General features: G+C 42.6%; 1 protein-coding gene across 6 annotated transcripts; it reads right to left on the bottom strand.

The window, feature by feature from the left end:
* Positions 1–1,411: 1,411 nt before the first annotated feature.
* On the bottom strand, positions 1,412–17,312 carry LOC112228293 (RNA-binding protein 27). 6 transcript variants are annotated; one of them, XM_024393484.2, is made up of 21 exons: positions 17,041–17,312; positions 16,042–16,160; positions 15,760–15,887; positions 15,588–15,670; positions 15,107–15,297; positions 14,579–14,866; positions 13,594–13,824; positions 12,811–12,972; positions 11,947–12,102; positions 10,218–10,362; positions 9,876–10,059; positions 9,489–9,713; positions 9,199–9,330; positions 8,941–9,069; positions 8,756–8,830; positions 6,961–7,131; positions 5,317–5,421; positions 4,223–4,435; positions 3,932–4,015; positions 3,711–3,821; positions 1,412–3,580 (listed from the first exon to the last, which is right to left on the bottom strand). In XM_024393484.2, the coding sequence occupies exons 1-21, from the start codon at positions 17,100–17,102 to the stop codon at positions 3,491–3,493; spliced, it is 3,084 nt and encodes a 1,027-aa protein (XP_024249252.1). In that variant the 5' UTR covers positions 17,103–17,312; the 3' UTR covers positions 1,412–3,490. The 6 variants fall into 6 exon arrangements, with proteins under 6 accessions (XP_024249252.1, XP_024249249.1, XP_024249250.1 ...); XM_024393481.2 differs by having other exon boundaries at positions 3,702–3,821; positions 17,041–17,311; XM_024393482.2 differs by having other exon boundaries at positions 3,702–3,821; positions 9,199–9,327; positions 17,041–17,311.
* Between the last annotated feature and the right edge of the window lie 1,044 nt (positions 17,313–18,356).

Here is an 18,356-nt window from a genome sequence, read left to right as displayed (position 1 = left end):
AATTCTGTTTTGGTGGGTGGGATGGGTGCCATAGAGGAAGCCCACCCGAGAATGACCCTGTTTTGGTGGGTGGGATGGGTGCCATGGAGGAAGCCCACCCGAGAATGACCCTGTTTTGGTGGGTGGGATGGGTGCCATAGAGGAAGCCCACCCGAGAATGACCCTGTTTTGGTGGGTGGGATGGGTGCCATGGAGGAAGCCCACCCGAGAATGACCCTGTTTTGGTGGGTGGGATGGGTGCCATGGAGGAAGCCCACCCGAGAATGACCCTGTTTAGGTGGGTGGGATGGGTGCCATAGAGGAAGCCCACCCGAGAATGACCCTGTTTGGTGGGTGGGATGGGTGCCATAGAGGAAGCCCACCCGAGAATGACCCTGTTTTGGTGGGTGGGATGGGTGCCATGGAGGAAGCCCACCCGAGAATTACCCTGTTTAGGTGGGTGGGATGGGTGCCATGGAGGAAGCCCACCCGAGAATGACCCTGTTTAGGTGGGTGGGATGGGTGCCATGGGAAGCCCACCCGAGAATGACCCTGTTTTGGTGGGTGGGATGGGTACCAGGGAAGCCCACCCGAGAATGACCCTGTTTTGGTGGGTGGGATGGGTGCCATGGAGGAAGCCCACCCGAGAATGACCCTGTTTAGGTGGGTGGGATGGGTGCCATGGAGGAAGCCCACCCGAGAATGACCCTGTTTAGGTGGGTGGGATGGGTGCCATGGAGGAAGCCCACCCGAGAATGACCCTGTTTAGGTGGGTGGGATGGGTGCCATGGAGGAAGCCCACCCGAGAATGACCTTGCTTTCCCATCATCATACAAATGAAACTATGTGCCGGTACAGCCCCTCTCCATCTGTATTTGGACAGTGAAGCAATTAAAACATTTTGTGGCTCTACACTCCAGCATTTTGGATTTGAGATCAAATGTTTCATGAGGTAACAGTACAGAATGTAACCTTTTATTTGAGGGTATTTTCATACATCTGATTTAGTGTTAATAAATGAAAACACTTTATATATCTAGTACCCCGATTTGAAGATGTCACAAGTATTTGGACAAATTTCACTTAGTGTATTCAAGTTGGAGAAAGTTTAGTATTTGGTCACATATTTCTTGCATCGATGCATTTACAGCTTGTTTTGGTTGTGTTTCGGATGATGTTTTCTACAATAGGAAGTGAATGGTGAATAATGTATCGTGTCATTTAGGAATGACTTTTGTCAACACTTTTACACGAATGCGGGTGCTACCATAATTATGGATAATCATGAATGATGGGTGAAAAAGTTAGCAAGACAATACTAAAGGAATGACAACACAGGTTTTGAAGGTAATATTCTTTTGGAATGTTCTCCCACCCAGGTAGAAATTTGAATGTTTTTTTTTTTTTTTTTTTTGCTGGTGTCAAATTCAAATTGTTTATATTTTGTATTTTGTTTCTCTTCCAAGCACCCCATTCCTCCATCTTTATTGGTAAAAGCAAACATGCTAGTGAGTTAGAAATCCATTTTACAAACAGAATAAATCAAAAATACACCCACATCCCGCAAATATAAACAGTAACAAATCCCAAAATGATTCTTCCAATAAATGAGTTGCATTTTACACTACGATGTCACAGTAGCATCCACATTGCAGTACAAACAAGTGTACAAGTTTCTCAAAGCAATTTCTGAAATCCCACTTTGACATGTAATAGTCCTGTCCATAACTGACATTTAAGAAAAGGACTGTTCATAAAAGCACATAGCAAAACAAGTGTGAGGGTACTGTGCAGTGAAAAAGATCTTATTCTTTAGCCTTTTCCTTCTGGTCTTCCATCCCTTTCTCACATTTCAATGGGCATTTTTTTATTTCCAAAACTAAATATATTGCCACATGATATGTGTCATGCTGATGTCTGTTACATGGTAACACCAAGCCTCACTGATGGAGATGAGGCAAAGCCTAGGAGTCCAAGAGTAAGCCTCCAACTTTCCACATCTCTAATCTAACTCTTTCAATAGGACTGCAAAATGAACAGGGATCAAAAATCTGTTAGGGCTACGGCAACATAAAACTGTTTTTCCTTTGCACTCAACGTTGAATTAAATGGTCTAGTCTTGAGTTAGAGAGAACCTGGCCAAATATGAAAGAAGAACACGCTCTAGAGTTCAATATCTGTAGATCAGCAGCAGCAATACAAGATTCATGTTTCCTCTCCTGACAAAATGTAAATACAGTATGTAAGGACAAATAATACACACGTTTTTTCATCAAGTATACACATTCAAAAGAGGATGTTACTTTGCTCATTTCATAGCCACCAACACAATGCTTCTTGACTTGCAGGGAGTCCTCACTCATTAACACTAAGTGCCTCACACCGAATGGATTAAACTGCTGCCGAATATCGCTACTGTAAAATAAGATCAGAAACTGTGCATGGAGAAATCTGTTACAAATGTCTGGTTTACTTGTCAGCTCTCAAAACCATGTAGCTAAATCCTGGCAGACGTGAGCTGGTAAGAATGTGTTGTGAAGTGACGCCACAAGGGTTGGTTTAACACAAACCTACCTTAAGTAGGGACATTAAGTACTCTTGCTTGAAAATAAAATGGGCCCTCTTTTCCTGACAACTTCAACATTCATTCAAATGACAAACTGAAAAAATATCAAAGTAATTCCTATTGCAAGAAAAATAACAAATCTCATAAAAATGCAGCCTTCTGATTATGTAAGGCAAAATTATATATAAAACCAAATGCTCAGTATACATTCAAACACCATTGTCTACAGATCTCAAACAAATTTGACAATAGATGACTAGATCCTCATCCAAAGATGTCTTTGGTCTCAGATGACAGAAGAGATGACTCGGGAAAAGAGAAAATAGAGTTGTTAAACACCATCTCAAAAGTGCGTAACATTAGTCTTGGTGTTCATATGTGCATAAAGTGGCACCACACATTTAGTCGACAACAAAATACTCAGTGAAATATCAAGTGTCTCTATTTGAATCCAAGATGGAGGCTTTATCTAATTTACATTTCAACAGGGGACGCTGATTCTGTAATCTGGAGCTGTGACAGCATAGCCATCCCTGGACCTTGAGCCTCGTAATTATAGACAACATCAGTCAAATAAGAGAGGATGAAACCATAGCTTAAATATTTATAAAAATACCTATTCACAGTAGTCATAAATGTTGTACTGATATTATCTGGTAACCACATTGAAACACACATTTATTTATAACGGTTTAGATTGATCTCAGCAAAAGTGAGATTTTAATAATTATTCAGATGTTTCAAGAGAAAACAGTCTGCCCTTTCAAGCTTCACACGTATCATTAAAGTATAGACTCTCATATTAGTCCTTATTTCTTCAGTCTCAAAATACTGGAAGCTGGTCTAAAAAAACCTAAAGAAGTGATTTCCGTCAAATCTGTTTGAATTAGTTTAAAAAATATATCAAAGTCCTTCCCACGAAAAAGTGTGACGTTCGTATTGCCTTCATCGCCTCCATGAACGACTCTCATACTCGTCATCCTCATCGTCGTCTTCCTCCTCTTCCTCCATAAGCAGGTAGGGGCTGACTTCCTCCTGGAGGAATCAAATTAAATAATAATCTTTAGATCAAGCGGTTCATTGAGTGATGATTTTACATGGTTTTCCAAAATGCTATAAGAAAACAGGAAATAGGGAGAGAAGTACAGTAACTTACCGCATTGACCTCTTCCTTCGAGTCCTCCTCCTCAGGTTCTGTGGATACGGATGGTGTCTTCGGCTTGAACCATGCAATCTGTAGAACGCGACCTTTGAACTTTGCTCCTTGGTTTGCAGCCTATAACGTGAAAATGATCATGAATGGTAAAATTCAATTAAAACTTGAGAACTTTCTCGGTTATAAAGGCATCAAAATGTTACTGTATGCATGCCATCTGCAGGACATACATTCTCCGCGTCGCTCCGGGTCTTGAACGTCATGACAACACTGGTAGCATCCTGATCACGGAGCTCCTCTATCTCACCAAATTTCTGTGACAAGGACGAGAATACAGAAACAGCCGTAAGTACCTGTAGAAACTCCTTTACACATCTCTCTGGTGGAAGCACTGTTTTTACAACTATAATGATTCATGCTTTGTACCACTTGAGTTCTAGCACAGACCTTTCAATATTCAAATAAGACATTTTGGGAAAATTATACAACTAGCTGGATTTGATAAGGGTGTATTTCCTTACCACAAAGTGAGGCATCAGCTCCTCCTTCTCTTCCTGTGTGACTCCCAGGATGGCGATGGCTCGGGGCCTGTGGTCCACCACCATGTGATTGCCACCTCCTCTGCCACCTCCTCTGTGTCCCCGTCCCCTGCCCCTTCCTCGGCCCCTGCCCCTGACACCTGCTGCGTCGCCCACCTTCCCACGCCCGGTTGGTATCAGGCCCAACCGGGTGGCCTGGGGGAACACAATCAACAAGGTCATCAGATCCACAACTAACTTCCATTTCTCAACAACACACAGCACGAGGTGCCAGCTGACACTAAGGTGATGCCACAGATCCACATGTGGAACCAAGACAGCTGGCCGTGTCACCAGACCCCAAACCAAGGTGGTGGAGATGGTGCTACCTGGCATGTCCTCACCAAACAGTGCCAGGCAGCAGCATCAGTATCCAGGAAGAAAATGTAGTGCTACTGAGAACCAGTGTCCCCACAGGCTTGGTATCCATATTTAATGTGTCCAAGGGAACATGTACCAGCAGACTGACTGTGGTGGCCCTGATGGCTTGGAGCAGAGCACCAACACTCCTCCTCATCCTAATTGTCATCCCTCCACTTTCTTACAAGGAACACAATCTCAAACTTTAATGACACCAGATGCATCAATGTAGGATCTCTGTTTGGTTAGGATTCATTAGTGGGTGTCCTCTGGGCTTGGTAAGTGCCTGCAGTTTAATGTGCAGAAGAGGGGTAAAGCCATGCATATTTCATGGGGGCTAATTTAAGCACACCATGCTGGAAAAGCAATGCAGAGGGCTGTTAACAAAAATACATTTCTTGTTTTCAGCCTGATCCTCTGACATCAACTATGACATAATGTGACTAGCGACAGACAGAACAGCTGTGGGACAAGGAATATGTTCACTTCCAAGGTGATGCCTTTCTGCTCACTTCAGACCATTCTTGAAAAGGTTGCATTTTAACCAACAGTACACATGTTCTGGAGGTGCTGAGGCTACCACTCCTCCTTCAGTATGCCAGAAGACTGCCACATTCCAGACATGTTCATTAATGCTAGAGAGCACTTCCCAAATGATGGATGCCCTGTGTACCCACCTCAACCTGCAGCTGACCCAGTCTCCTCTTCAGGTCGGTCGTGTCCTCTCCAGAACTCATCTTCTTGTGGAAATCAAGCTCTGCGTCCAGAAGCTCCTTTTGTGCCTGAGGGAGAGCACCATTATTTTGGGATTTCCAAAATGCATGCTACATAGAAATAGAATGAATACTCCCAGTTGGTATTAGTCCGAATGTTCTGGCCCACTGATGTGGGGGAAAACAACCTGAGGTTACCTTGGTTACCCCACTGGCTCACAGCAAAAACTTTACCCTTTTCAAAACAATGTTCTTGTTGTCTATTTGTTTTAGTCAATTGCAAAAATACATTTAGGAAAAGTACAACATGTCTAAAGATGACTTTCAACATTGCCTGCTCCAGAGTGTTCTCACTACTTAGAAAAAGCGTAATATTAAAGGGCTTCCCTCATGCCGCCTTTCAAATGAAGGTAGTAGCCACGAGGGCTCTTCTGGCAGGCTTCCCTACATGCAGTCGGATTTTTGACCAGGTTACATGTATAGTGAACACCACATCTTTGTCATGTTTTGTTGTTTCTGTAGAACTAAACATTTTTATTTATATATATATATATTTTTTAAAATCGACAATATAGTTGACTCTTTTACAATGGGGGTCAATGGGAAATAATGATTTGTTTCCCCAATTTGTGGGCGTGGTCAAGGGGAATTCCTTCTTATGACGTAAATAGAGAGTACAGAAGGGGCTTGGAGCCTCTGAAACCCAGTTTCCCAGGTTGGGCTGGCCTTGGTGGGCTGGCTCAAATTGCGTTTCCAGTGCCTCCAGGAATTAGAAATGTCATGTTGCTGGGTAGCCAATTTGTGACTGTGCAGGTGGCTTTTGCTAATGTTGCTAGCAATCTAGCACCCCATACTCCTGCCAGTGCCAGCCAGAATCATTGCCATGTATTTAATTTCGCTACCAAAACGGTTAGTGGAGTCTCTAGCATTACAAGCTAGCTAGCTTAATTGCTACCTTGCTTGCCATGACATTGGTTATTAGCTAGCTAGCTAACCAAGCAAACCAGACGACAGGTTTGATGCGAAGCTAGATTTTAATGACCTGGCCAGATAACTTGAGAACAGGAATTGTATCTTGCTAGCTTATTTCAACTGATTTGTTAGCTAACGTTTGGTAGCTAGCATTAGAAGGCTAACTGTTCTTATAAAAAAGTTTGTGTAGTGCCAAAATGAATGAAGGATCCAGCTATGGTGGTAATTTGTGTAATGTCTGTTACAATACTGCTTGTTGCTGTTAGCTAGCACATGGACAAGCCCAGACGAGCTAGCTAAATGTGTCAGCATCCTGCAGTGATTAATTAGCTATCTGGTGGTTGCATAGTAACGTCGTCACCAGCTCAAACTCTAATAGAGCTGGCACCAGTTGTGAAACTGGGGGGCACTTTGAGAATTCCATTCGAGCCAGCTCAAATATGCCCTAATTTTAAGTGCCAGTGGGTCAACTCATGGGTTTACAATGACTGCCTGGTATTGTGATCCAATAATTTCCATGTTAATGTTCATTCACATTTTGTAACTGACCAAGCGCATGCAATGGAATGTAATTTTTGTAATGTCAGTTGAGTTGATTCAACAAATCACAGAATATGATATGGTAGGTAGACTTACATCTGTCTTAGTCTTGGACTGAGCCGTGTTGGCTGTGGAATGGGAGGCTGGGTTCATCTCGTTCTGAAGCTGGGAGATCTTGTCGGTCAGATCCTTCAGAGTCTTCATAATGTTGGCCCTCTCCTCTGGCTTCAATGTGGCCCTGTTCTTTTCAAGTCTGTTGATCAGAGCCTATAGGAGGGAGGACATGAGATTAACTGACTAATCAATGTAAGACGAGCAGGGTATCCAGGACAACACCCAGGGTCTCTTGGTCTAGAGGTGTCCTTGTTTTGATAGTGAAAGGACAACACGACGATGATCACAGCATGTGGTTTATTTGTGACTAAAATGAAAGGTGGTGATGGTGGCATCCTTTAAATTAAGTCGTAAGTTTACATAAACCTTAGCCAAATACATTCAAACTCAGTTTCACAATTCCTGACATTTAATCCGAGTAAAAAAGTAATGTCTTAGGATCACCACTTTATTTTAAAAATTTGAAATATCAGAATAATAGTAGAGAGAATGATTTATTTCAGCTTTTATTTATTTAATCACATTCCCAGTGGGTCAGTAGTTTACATACATTCATTAGTATTTGGTAGCATTGCCTTTAAATTGTTTAACTTGGGTCAAACGTTTTGGGTAGCCTTCCACAATAAGTTGGGTGAATTTTGGCCCATTCCTACTGACAGAGCTGGTGTAACTGAGTCAGGTTGTCGGCCTCCTTGCTCGCACACGCTTTTTCAGTTCTGCCCACAAATTTTCTATAGGATTGAGGCCAGGGCTTTGATGGCCACTCCAATACCTTGACTTTGTTGTCCTTAAGCCATTTTGCCACAACTTTGGAAGTATGCTTGGGGTCACCCAAAGTATGCTTGGGGTCGTCCCATTTGCGACCAAGCTTTAACTTCCTGACTGATGTCTTGAGATGTTGCTTCAATATATCCACATAATTTTCCTACCTTATGATGCCAGCACCCCCACAACATGATGCATCCACCCCCGTGTTTCACGGTTGGGATGGTGTTCTTCGGCTTGCAAGCATCCCCTCAAACAGTTCTATTTTTGTTTCATCAGCCCAGAGGACATTTCTCCAAAAAGTACAATCTTTGTCCCCATGTGCAGTTGCAAACCGTAGTCTGGCTTTTTTATGGCGGTTTTGGAACAGTGACTTCTTCCTTGCTGAGCGGCCTTTCAAGTTATGTCGATATAGGACTTGTTTTACTGTGGATATAGATACTTTTGTACCCATTTCCTCCAGCATCTTCACAAGGTCCTTTGCTGTTATTCTGGGATTGAGTTGCACTTTTCGCACCAAAGTACGTTCATCTCTAAATTTCTCTCAAGAACGAACCAGACTTGTGGAGGTCTACAATTTATTTTCTGAGGTCTTGGTTGATTTCTTTTGATTTTCCCATGATGTCAAGCAAAGAGGCACTGAGTTTGAAGGTCGGCCTTGAAATACATCCACAGGTACACCTCCAATTGACTCAAATTATGTCAATTAGCCAATTAAAAGCTTCTAAAGCCATGACAATTTTCTGGAATTTCCCAAGCGGTTTAAAGGCAGTCAACTTAGTGTATGTAAACTTCTGACCCACTGGAATTGTGATAGTGAAATAATCTGACTAAACAATTGTTAGAAAAATTACTTGTGTTATGCACAAAGTAGATGTCCTAACCGACTTGCCAAAACTATAGTTTGTTAACAAGAAATTTGTGGAGTGGTTGAAAAACAAGTTAATGACTCCAACCTAAGTGTATGTAAACTTCCGACTTCAACTGTATGTAGTATAAGCAACCATCATACCTTTTGACATTCAATCTGCTTCTCTAGCATCTCCTGCTTCTTTTTTCTCATGTCCTGCTGCAACTTCAATGTCTCCTGAAACAAGAATAAAGCAATTATTTATAGTGTAATTTTGATTTGTGTATAAAAAAGGTAATGACTGACTATGAAAGTCATTCAAAATGCAGCTGGCAAAAATTACTTGCCTGCTTCTTTTTCAAGATCTCCTGTGCTTCAAGTGCTTTGGCAGTTTTACCAAGTGACTTGGACGCTCCCTTGTGGACTGTGGAGCTGTAGGGCCCCTTCTGAAGGGCCACAGAAGTAGAGAAGAGTGCCTAGGACAGGAAGAGACAGACAGACCCTTTGATTACTACCTGACCCCGTCTACTCTCTTTGCCATCATACAACACCATGCTGTAACTCTGCATAGGGGCACTCTCAGAGCATAGGAGCTGACGGCTTACCGCTGCAGGGTCTGCGCTGGGGTGCGAGACGTCCAGTTTGCCTCCGGCCACAGCCCCAACACCAAGGCCATGTTTGGACAACGTCTTATTATTCAGCACATAGGCTCCGGGATTGTGTTGCTTGATCACCTGCTGGTTTATACAGGGATACATAAGTCATGAAAGAAATGTTGATCACATCTAACCTGGAACTTAGAACCTCTCCATTCAAAATCAAAACTACTGTTTGAATGAATAAATGCTTGGCCAGCTAAAAAGGTTTTAGCAGTAGTCAGAAGTGCTCTGTCCACCTTATGAACGCTGGGGTGCTGCTGCCCCATAGCAGAGCTCTGTCCGTGTCCGTCCCCCTGGCCCTGACCCATGCCCTGTCCCTGCTGGGTGTTGGCCTCACGGTGCCAGTACACACGGATGAAGCGGTTGTTGAGCACCGCCTCAGTGCTGGAGATGGCCTGCCGTGCCTCCTCGTTGGCTGTGTACTGGATCAGCGCTGCCTCGGGGTCGCCACCAAATACCACCTATTGGAGGAGACAGGTCAGAAAGTAGTAAACAGGAAGGCCAGAAGTCATGTCCCTTATTCACCCTTCAAAGCAAAACGAATGTACACGCCCTAACATTTATTGATCTAAGACATTTTTGTAGTGGTACACATCGTTTCAAGGAATTGTCAGATTTCTTACCTGAATGTTTACGATGGTACCAAACTTGCTAAAGTGCTCATTCAATTTGGTGATGTTGTTGAGATCTCGGGGGATTTTGCGAACTTCAAGCTTAGTGTTGACGTAGTGATTCTTCTTGGGGAAGCCCCCGTGTTGGGGCTTGTTGTTGGGGAAGTTGAGCTGGTTGTTGGCCTGGTAGTTGGGCCTGGAAGAGAATGAGTTAGTCGTCTCTTACATTTTTTAAATAGGTATTTTCTTAAAACTGTATTGTTGGTTAAGGGCTTGTAAGTAAGCATTTCACTGTAAGGTCTACACCTGTTGTATTCGGCACATGTGGCAAATACAATTTTACAATGTTCTTACTTGTCCATCCAGGGTTTTTTGGGCGGTGGACCCTCTGTGGGCCCCAGGGGCCTCTTCCTACCCTCATGCTCTGTGCTGCTGTAGCGACACACACTGCTGGGGACACTGGCCACCGCCGGCTCTGTCTGGATCACGATGTTAGCCGCTGGGACAGGAGAAACACATCGTCAGTCATAATGACAGCTCGAATCTGGACCGCTGTGTCTGGATGACACAGAGGATACGTAAAGGCAGGATTCATACACATTTTGACAGATGGTATTGTGACTTTTCACCAAATTCCCCATGACCAACAATTGGTGTAGTCTACGTACGTATAAATAAAAAAAGCATGAGTGACTGCTCTCTGATGCTATGTACCATCTCGTGTCGTTGTGCAAGGCACTTAAACACCACCCCCCGCCACGAAGTAGAATACCTGTTAGGCAACTGTATATAAACATTTTAAAAAGTGATCAACCCTCAGTCTGGAGAGCTTCTTCGTGAGCAGGCTTTGGTCCAGCCCTGCTCCGACGGAGTCAGTTTATCAAGGTTTGGTTGAGCAGCTCATTTCTAAAATGTGGGTAGTTTAAAGGGGGGCTGGAATAAAAGCCTGGAGGATGGTTAACCACCCTTTAGGTAAAACATTGCAACATTACATTAGCTCATTCAAAAATATCAAAGATCAAATGGCTATGATAGTGGGGCTGGGCGATATGGAAAAATACCATATTTTATGTTTTTAAATAATAAAGGTTGTAAATATGCTTTGAGTATCTTGGTCTGCAGTTGTGAGGCCAGTTGAGCTTACTGCCAAATTCTCTAACATTACGTTTGTAGAGAAAAAAAAAATGTTTGTAGACCTTTATTGTCCCCAGCACAAGCTACACCTGTGTAATGATCATGCTATTTAACCAGCTTCTTGATATGCCACACCTGTCAGGTGGATGGATTATCCTGGCAAAGGAGAAATGCTCACTAACAGAGATTATAAACAAATTTGGGCACAAAATATGAGCGAAATAAGCTTTTTGTGCATATGGAGAATTTCTTCTTTTTTATTTTTCTTCAGCTCATGAAACATGGGACCAGCACTTTACATGTTGCATTTATATTCTTGTTCAGTTTACATGTATAGAACATTCATTAATTTGCCCAAGTTTATCACAAGACATGAATAGAACGCATCAGTAATTCACATTTCCTGCAACTTTCTGAAGAGCAAAAAGAATGTGTCTGTGTGGTGCACACCTCTACCACTTTGTGTAGCTGTTAGCGATGATGCTAGCTAATGAAAATTATCTTCTGGTTGATGGAAAGGCTTTCCCAAAAACCTTCTCAATTAAATGCCAATGACAAACTTCAGGATATAATTGCATAATTTCACAAGGCCCTACACTTACCTGGAAGAATTATATCAGGATTATGTTAATCAGTCCAGTAGGTATTTCTTTTGAAAACTCTACCATCACATGGGCGCTATAAAAAAAAAAAACACTGCTAAACAGCCTCTTGGATAGGTGCACAATTCAATTACAGTAACTACACCCCAAAATCTAATATTTTACCCTGACCTCAAAAGTAGTCTACGGATATGATTTAAGCATTGCCGTGGACTTAGAACATCCAATTTAGTTTTGGGAAAATCTAAAAACAGATTTCATAGCACCCTAAATACAGAAGTCCTCATGTTTACTATAGGTTAGGATCAGAAAGAAAGCCCAAACTAAACCACCAAAGTATGACCCACATGTGATACCTCTGGATCCCTGGCCATCCCCGGAGGTGAGGCCGATCAGGTTGGGCCTCTGGGTCTGGATGCGGGGGATGAACTGCCTGTACTGGGGCCGGCCGGCTGCTGTCATGCCTGGAGACTCTGGGTTGTAACCCTCTGGGTCATAATTATCTGGCAACACAAGGGAGAACAGACAAACATTAGAAGAAGTCAGTGTTTTACACAGTGAGAATACCCAAATAGGCCTATCCATCACAACACCTACTTTAACTATATGGCTACACTACAACTACAGGGAGAAAGAAAATACAGTTCTAGTATTGAACTCAATATTATACCGTCTGCTTTTGCTCTATAATGTTCAATGGCTTGGGACTCAATAATGCATGCACAAAACTAGAGCAACTAAAAATAACATTTCAATTGAGAGAAGTGAAACACACTGCATTTTAATTTCCTCTCTTATGTGGGCAGGACTACTAAAATAGAGTTTTTGCACTGTCTAATGTGCAGTTTACAGGAACAGTCGACTTTAGTTCATCAACAGTGCAACCCTCTGGTCAAAAGATGCTACTGCACCCTAAAGAAACAACTAGATCATGCAGGCCAGGCAGTTGCACAAAAACAAAACTAACACCCTCACTCAAAAAGGAAATCATTTGCAATACATGAATGAACCATGTGAACATAAATACTTTAAGACAACAGCATTTTTATGTCCTTCCTCACTACAGTCAAACAATACCATTTGGTTCACATGGATTTGAAAGTCAGTGTATGTCAAAGAAAACAAAATTGACAAAAATGTGAACAATATGGGAGCTATGCTCATAAAAGTACCACTTTGCCAAGCTTATTGAGAAAAGCATAGTTGCTTACATTCTGACTGAGAATATTGGGGGTGTAGAGAGACAGAAGAGGGAGGTGGTGGTGGTGGAGGAAGAGGAGGAGGTCCCACTCCAGGCGGTCCTAGAGAGGACGCAGAACTCGTCCCTGAGTGGTTGGGAGTTTCTATCCCACTTGTTGGTATCAATGGGGGCCCTATGGGAGATAAAATTCCAAGCTGAACCCAGTAGATAAAAGCCACTGGTAATTTACTTAATAAACTCCTTAACATAATAGGCTAGGTAAAGTACTACAGACATAAAAATTAAGTATAGGGTGAGTACTAGTGAGGGTAAGACAACAAAGACAGCCGTTTCCCCGAGGTGTGTTTCTATGTAGCACAACAGTCCTTATAACATGCTATTTCTCCATGGAACAGGCCAGCCTTGAACAACAGGGAAACAGCTTTCTTCTCATTGATACAAACACACATCCATGCACCCTAAAATGACTCATCCATAGAACTTGTCTTTATATCTGTGACAGCATGGGCAGTGCGCCATTGAGGCTACAACCCATAGGAATCCCCACCTAGTTGACTACTTAAAAATGGTAGAAGCCCTCAATGGCAATGTCCACGCTAAAACGGGTTATATCCATGATGAGTCGTCCATCTCTAGGCTCTCACCACATCAGGAACTAAAGCTAGGGCCCTGGGTTTTTCTTAATCACGTGGACTGACCAGGAAAAACTCTTGGCCTTAGCCTCTGTCAAACAATGACTGGTGAGCATTCCAGGTTGAGTTCCTAATTGGAGACACATGATAACATTACTCACCAGGAGGCGGCATAGGGAAGATGCCCGGTGGGGGTGGCTGGCCGTGGAGGGGCATTGGCATCCTGATGGCCGGGGGTGGCTGGCCGTGGGGGGGCATGGCCATGCGGGCCGGTGGAGGCATGCCAGGTGGAGGAAACGGAATCATGGCGGGCAGCGTGACGTCATCCACGATCAGAGGATCATTGCCATGGTCAAAGGGACAGAGGTCACCACGCACACAGAAACCTTTCTCTGTGGAAGACAGAGACTGATCAAAATTCCATTTAAAAAAAAATGAATTCCTTTCTTACTGTAAATGCACTCAGCAAGATGCTTGCCAATAATAGCTTTAAAAAAATAAATCAGCCCAAATGAGATTATCGGTTTGGCAACCTTGACACTTTTTGTTTACAGTTCCTGACAAGATCCAGGCTCATCTCTGAACCCTCAAGGTGGGGTGGAGTGAAATGTCATTGCTGTTGAGACTGTTGGATGAATATAAACAGTGTCCCTCAGGGGAAAGATGTTCAACTTGGGTCATTAGCGCTGCTTTAAACCAGGAAAACACCCTACTGAGGGTTGGAATACCACACAACCGATTGCATTTAATCCATAAAGAAAGCACGATCGACTGGTATTTGACTAAATATTTGTACAATTTGAATAGAGTAGACATAGGCTTAACGGTCAACAGATATGAACCCTGAAGCACACAATGATTAGAAGGCCATGCGAGGCCATCTGCTTCCATATTCAACATCCTTTTACACATTTTTGCAAGTACATTAGAACTTATTTTGGTTATGGATAAGTGCCTTTCATTAACAAAAAGATGAAGCTGATTAGCTACATAAAAAAAGGGTTATTGTAAAAGAGAAAGTGTCCTGAACGACTTACCTGGCAAAAATAAAACCCAGATATTGTTGCTAGATTTACAGCAAATCTGTAACATCTTGTATCATAATATAGACGAGACTGAAATTAGACCATTTTAGTTAGCCCTTACCGTCATAGTCACGGCAGCGGTGCTTGACTGAAGTGACCTTGTTGAACGGCTTGCCCTCCCTGTGATTAGAGTAGTAATTAGACCAGCTCTCTGTAGTGCTGTCGGGCAAGTGAGCGGGTGCTACCACGGAAACAGAGTTGGGGACTGCTTGGCCCCCGGAGGAGGAAAATGGGTGCTGCTGGGGGGTAGGTAGGAGGGGCGGAGGGTGCTGGTGGGTTACCAGGGACCCAGAGGTAGAGTTGAAACTCTCGGGCTCCTTTCTCTCCACTTCAAACTTTGACCTGTAATCTGTTTAACATACACAGACACACAGAAAAGCTTGAACCTAAAAGTACACAAAATGCAACATTAAAAAAAAAATACCCCCTTTAGGAAACACTCACACCACAGGGGACATTTAAGGATCCCAGAGTAAAAGTCCAATAAATACGCTAATGTCTTTTGCTTGTTCTTAGCAAAGATTTGTTTTCAACCTGTCAGGTTAAACATTTGAAGTAAAGCAAATGTCCATGCCCCTGTGAGTCTCACCTCTCCCTCGGCTGTGCTCCTTGTCCCTGCTCTTGCCTCGGCTCCCACTTCGGCTCCTGCTGCGACTGTAGCTGCGCCCACGAGAGTTGCCTCCGTGCCGGTCATGCCTCTCCCGGTGGGAATCGGTGCTTTTACCGTGGCGGTCCATGTCACGCCGCTTACGGTCGTCTCGTCTGCGGTCACCACGTCCCCTGTGAGGTCAGGTATGTAGGTTGGTCATTTAGCAGCACCTTTAATCCAGCACCGGAACTCAAGGAGTTTCCTGTCTTTGTGGTAATCTGTACTATTGATGTGATTAGCATTTCAACAACAATAACTAAATTATGTGTCAAAGGCGCAGTCCATTAAAAGGGCCTAATCAAACTAACAGACTCAAGGGCCTAATCAAACTAACATCTTGACCCCAGAGAGCTACATCACTGTCAAGAGGAACTCAATTGAGAACACCAGGAAACAACAAAAATATAGATTCCAGCCTCACCTTGATTCGTTTAAGTCAGAGCGGTTTCTCAGTGGACTTCTCCGCCTCCTGTTATCCCCCCTATCCTCTTCTACATTTTCAGCCTTAAGAAAACAACAATAGTTAGCTAGGTATATCCCCACTATCAAAGACTGACATAATAAGACAGAGGAAGCTCAAAAAAAGCCCTTACCTCCACAGCCTCCTGTTTTAACACAGGAAGTTTGGGCTCCCCTTTGGGAACTTCCTTAGGAGGTGGATTCCCCAAGTAGTTTTTGGTGGTCAAACATTCAAAGAGCTTATCAACAAAACCAGTGGTTTCTGCAATAGGGAAAGCATCGAGGCATAAGACCTTTATAAAAATTTCTCTCAAATGATTTCACAGTCAGTCAACTACATGTTTACGCAACGAAAATACAAACATTAGTTGGTGAGATGCAAACCAACACTGACATTAAGGAGTTACGTAGCCTACCTTTTTGTAAAAAGACATCCAGTTGATCTGCACAAAGTGCTTTCAACTCTTTCTCAGGTTTGTCCTTCTTTACCAAAGCCACAACATAGTTGGCTAAAGCAGAGGGGTCGGCCTCACAGCTGCAAAAGCAAACATTATCCATATTACTCAACAGGGTTTGCATAGTTCCCAACCAGAGGTACTAGGATACCTGTGTGTACTTTCCCTATCCACATGGGGTACATTAGAAGACCATAGGATACTTGTAAAATGCCCATGTGGGGTACTCCGGGCAGAGCAAAATTCAGTTGGTGGTGCAGTAACCGAAAAAGGTTGGGAAACACTGCATTAGACAATATCTAGCTAGAATCATTCATTTGTAACCAAGATAGTTGTAAGGAAAAAGTTGAGGTTAAGGCAGAAGGTTAGACCATAATCTCATGCTACATAACACATATGCTACAAATGACAACACACACGTAGTTACATCAACTTGGATGACATGCTTCTTAATTAACTGGTTAGCTAGCTGGTTGGCTGAATGCTAGACGTCACTGCTAGCACTGTCTAAGGCCGGGTAGATGCAGCTAACTTAGCCACTAAATTTATGATAGGATGTTAAACAAACTATGAGTAGACTAAGTAGTTACCCATTCATCAAAAGCCAAACGTGACGTGCAGCCATTAATATAAATAATTAACCTTGATTGGGACGATGTTGATTGAGTTGAGCAAGCTAGCTTTTAGTTAGCTGGCCAAATTAACTACTGTAACGTTAGCTACTTAAATAGTTAGCTAAATTGCGGCAGCAAAACACATATCTAAAATGTCATAATCAGATTAGTGTCTGCAATTTATCCAACAAATCCGATATGCAGAATGTGTAACGTCGCATAATTGACAGAACAAACGTTAAATGTGTATTTTTATTGCCATATAACGAGCTAACGTTAGCAGTGGCGTAGCTAGTGCTAACTCGTGCAATCTAGCTAAATGTAATTTCAATTAATCAACACTCACATTGGCTCCAGGAGTTTTGCCAGCCAAGACTTCAAAGCTTCCACATTTTCTATGATCATCATGAAAACGACTTAACAATACTGACTACAAGTTCAATGTGCGTTGTGATATTCCTCCTTTCATCGTCTATAAATGTATATTAGGCTTAGCTAGGCCTTCAATAGTCACTCCACTTGCAGGTCGGACGAATTGCTTTACGTTCAAACACAGGCATGGCAACCTAACTGGCAATGTCGTAAACCGATCAGCTGGCCACACTAAGATTGGGGTTTAGTGCTATCCAGGATCCTTAAGACGTCCCAACCCCCAATTGAAGTTTATATTTAAAATGGTTAATGTACTTTTTATTTTTATATATCTTTTAACCTTTATTTAACTGGGCAAGGTTAATGTTAGGGTTTAGGGTTGGGACGTCCCAAGGAATCCCGATAGCACTGACCCTAAGTAACCAGTAACCAATCACCCTGAAACTGAATCCTGAGACTCTGGTTTTGCAGCTCTACTTAACATTTTAATTAATGTCGAAGTTTCAATATTCTTTGAACAAACTTCAGGCAAGGGTTGACTCTTAACTAAAATCTTATATCAAATCTTTTTTTTCACTCCTTTAAAAAATCTAAACAATGTAAATTATAATCTATAAATATGTATTTCCAATGATAGGTATATGAAGTATATTTCACTGGTCATCTCCAAAACCAACACCCCCTTTGGCCACCTTTACTTCCAGTTCTCTGCTGCCAATGATTGGAACGAATTGCAAAAATCACTGAAGTAGGAGACTTACTTAGGGAGACCTCACTAACACTAACCTCACTGACAGCTGACGCTGTCAGGGCAGTTTACCGATCGCTGCAGCTGTATACAGCCCATCTGTAAATAGCCCATCCAACCAACTACCTATCTCCTCCCCATATTTGTTTTTCTGCTCTTTTGCACACCAGTATTTCTACTTGCACATCCTCATTTGCACATATAACAAATTACTTCGCCACTATTGGCCTATTTATTGCCTTACCTCCTTACTTCATTTGCACACACTGTATACAGCTTTTTTGTATTGTGTTATTGACTGTATGTTTGTTTATCCCATGTGTAACTCTGTGTTGTTGTTTTCTCAACTGGCCTACCTGGTTAAATAAAGGTTAAATTAAAACATTTAAAATATTGGTGTGGAATATTCTGATTGTGTTTTCGTACAGTAGGCTGCTTTCTTCTGTTGCGAAAGAGGTTCATGGCCAGAAGAAATCCAGTTTTTGACAAATTAATGTCAGATTGGACTTTTCGTAGCAGGTTAGGAGAAATTACGCAGCAGG

The sequence above is a fragment of the Oncorhynchus tshawytscha genome, linkage group LG30 (assembly GCF_018296145.1).
Source record: "Oncorhynchus tshawytscha isolate Ot180627B linkage group LG30, Otsh_v2.0, whole genome shotgun sequence".
NCBI lineage: Eukaryota > Metazoa > Chordata > Actinopteri > Salmoniformes > Salmonidae > Oncorhynchus > Oncorhynchus tshawytscha.
Note: the sequence above shows the minus strand (reverse complement) of the source record. Positions and strands in the feature narration are given on the sequence as shown.

Bases quoted from the DNA above. Each gene is read 5' to 3' on its own strand.
- LOC112228293 (XM_024393481.2), bottom strand. From the start codon at position 17,102: ATGATGATCATAGAAAATGTGGAAGCTTTGAAGTCTTGGCTGGCAAAA. The intron at 12,973-13,593 runs GTGAGTAATGTT...TATCTCCCATAG, and splicing joins CTTCCCTATGCCGCCTCCTG to GGCCCCCATTGATACCAACA. The intron at 4,436-5,316 runs GTGGGTACACAG...GTGTTCCCCCAG, and splicing joins TGGGTCAGCTGCAGGTTGAG to GCCACCCGGTTGGGCCTGAT.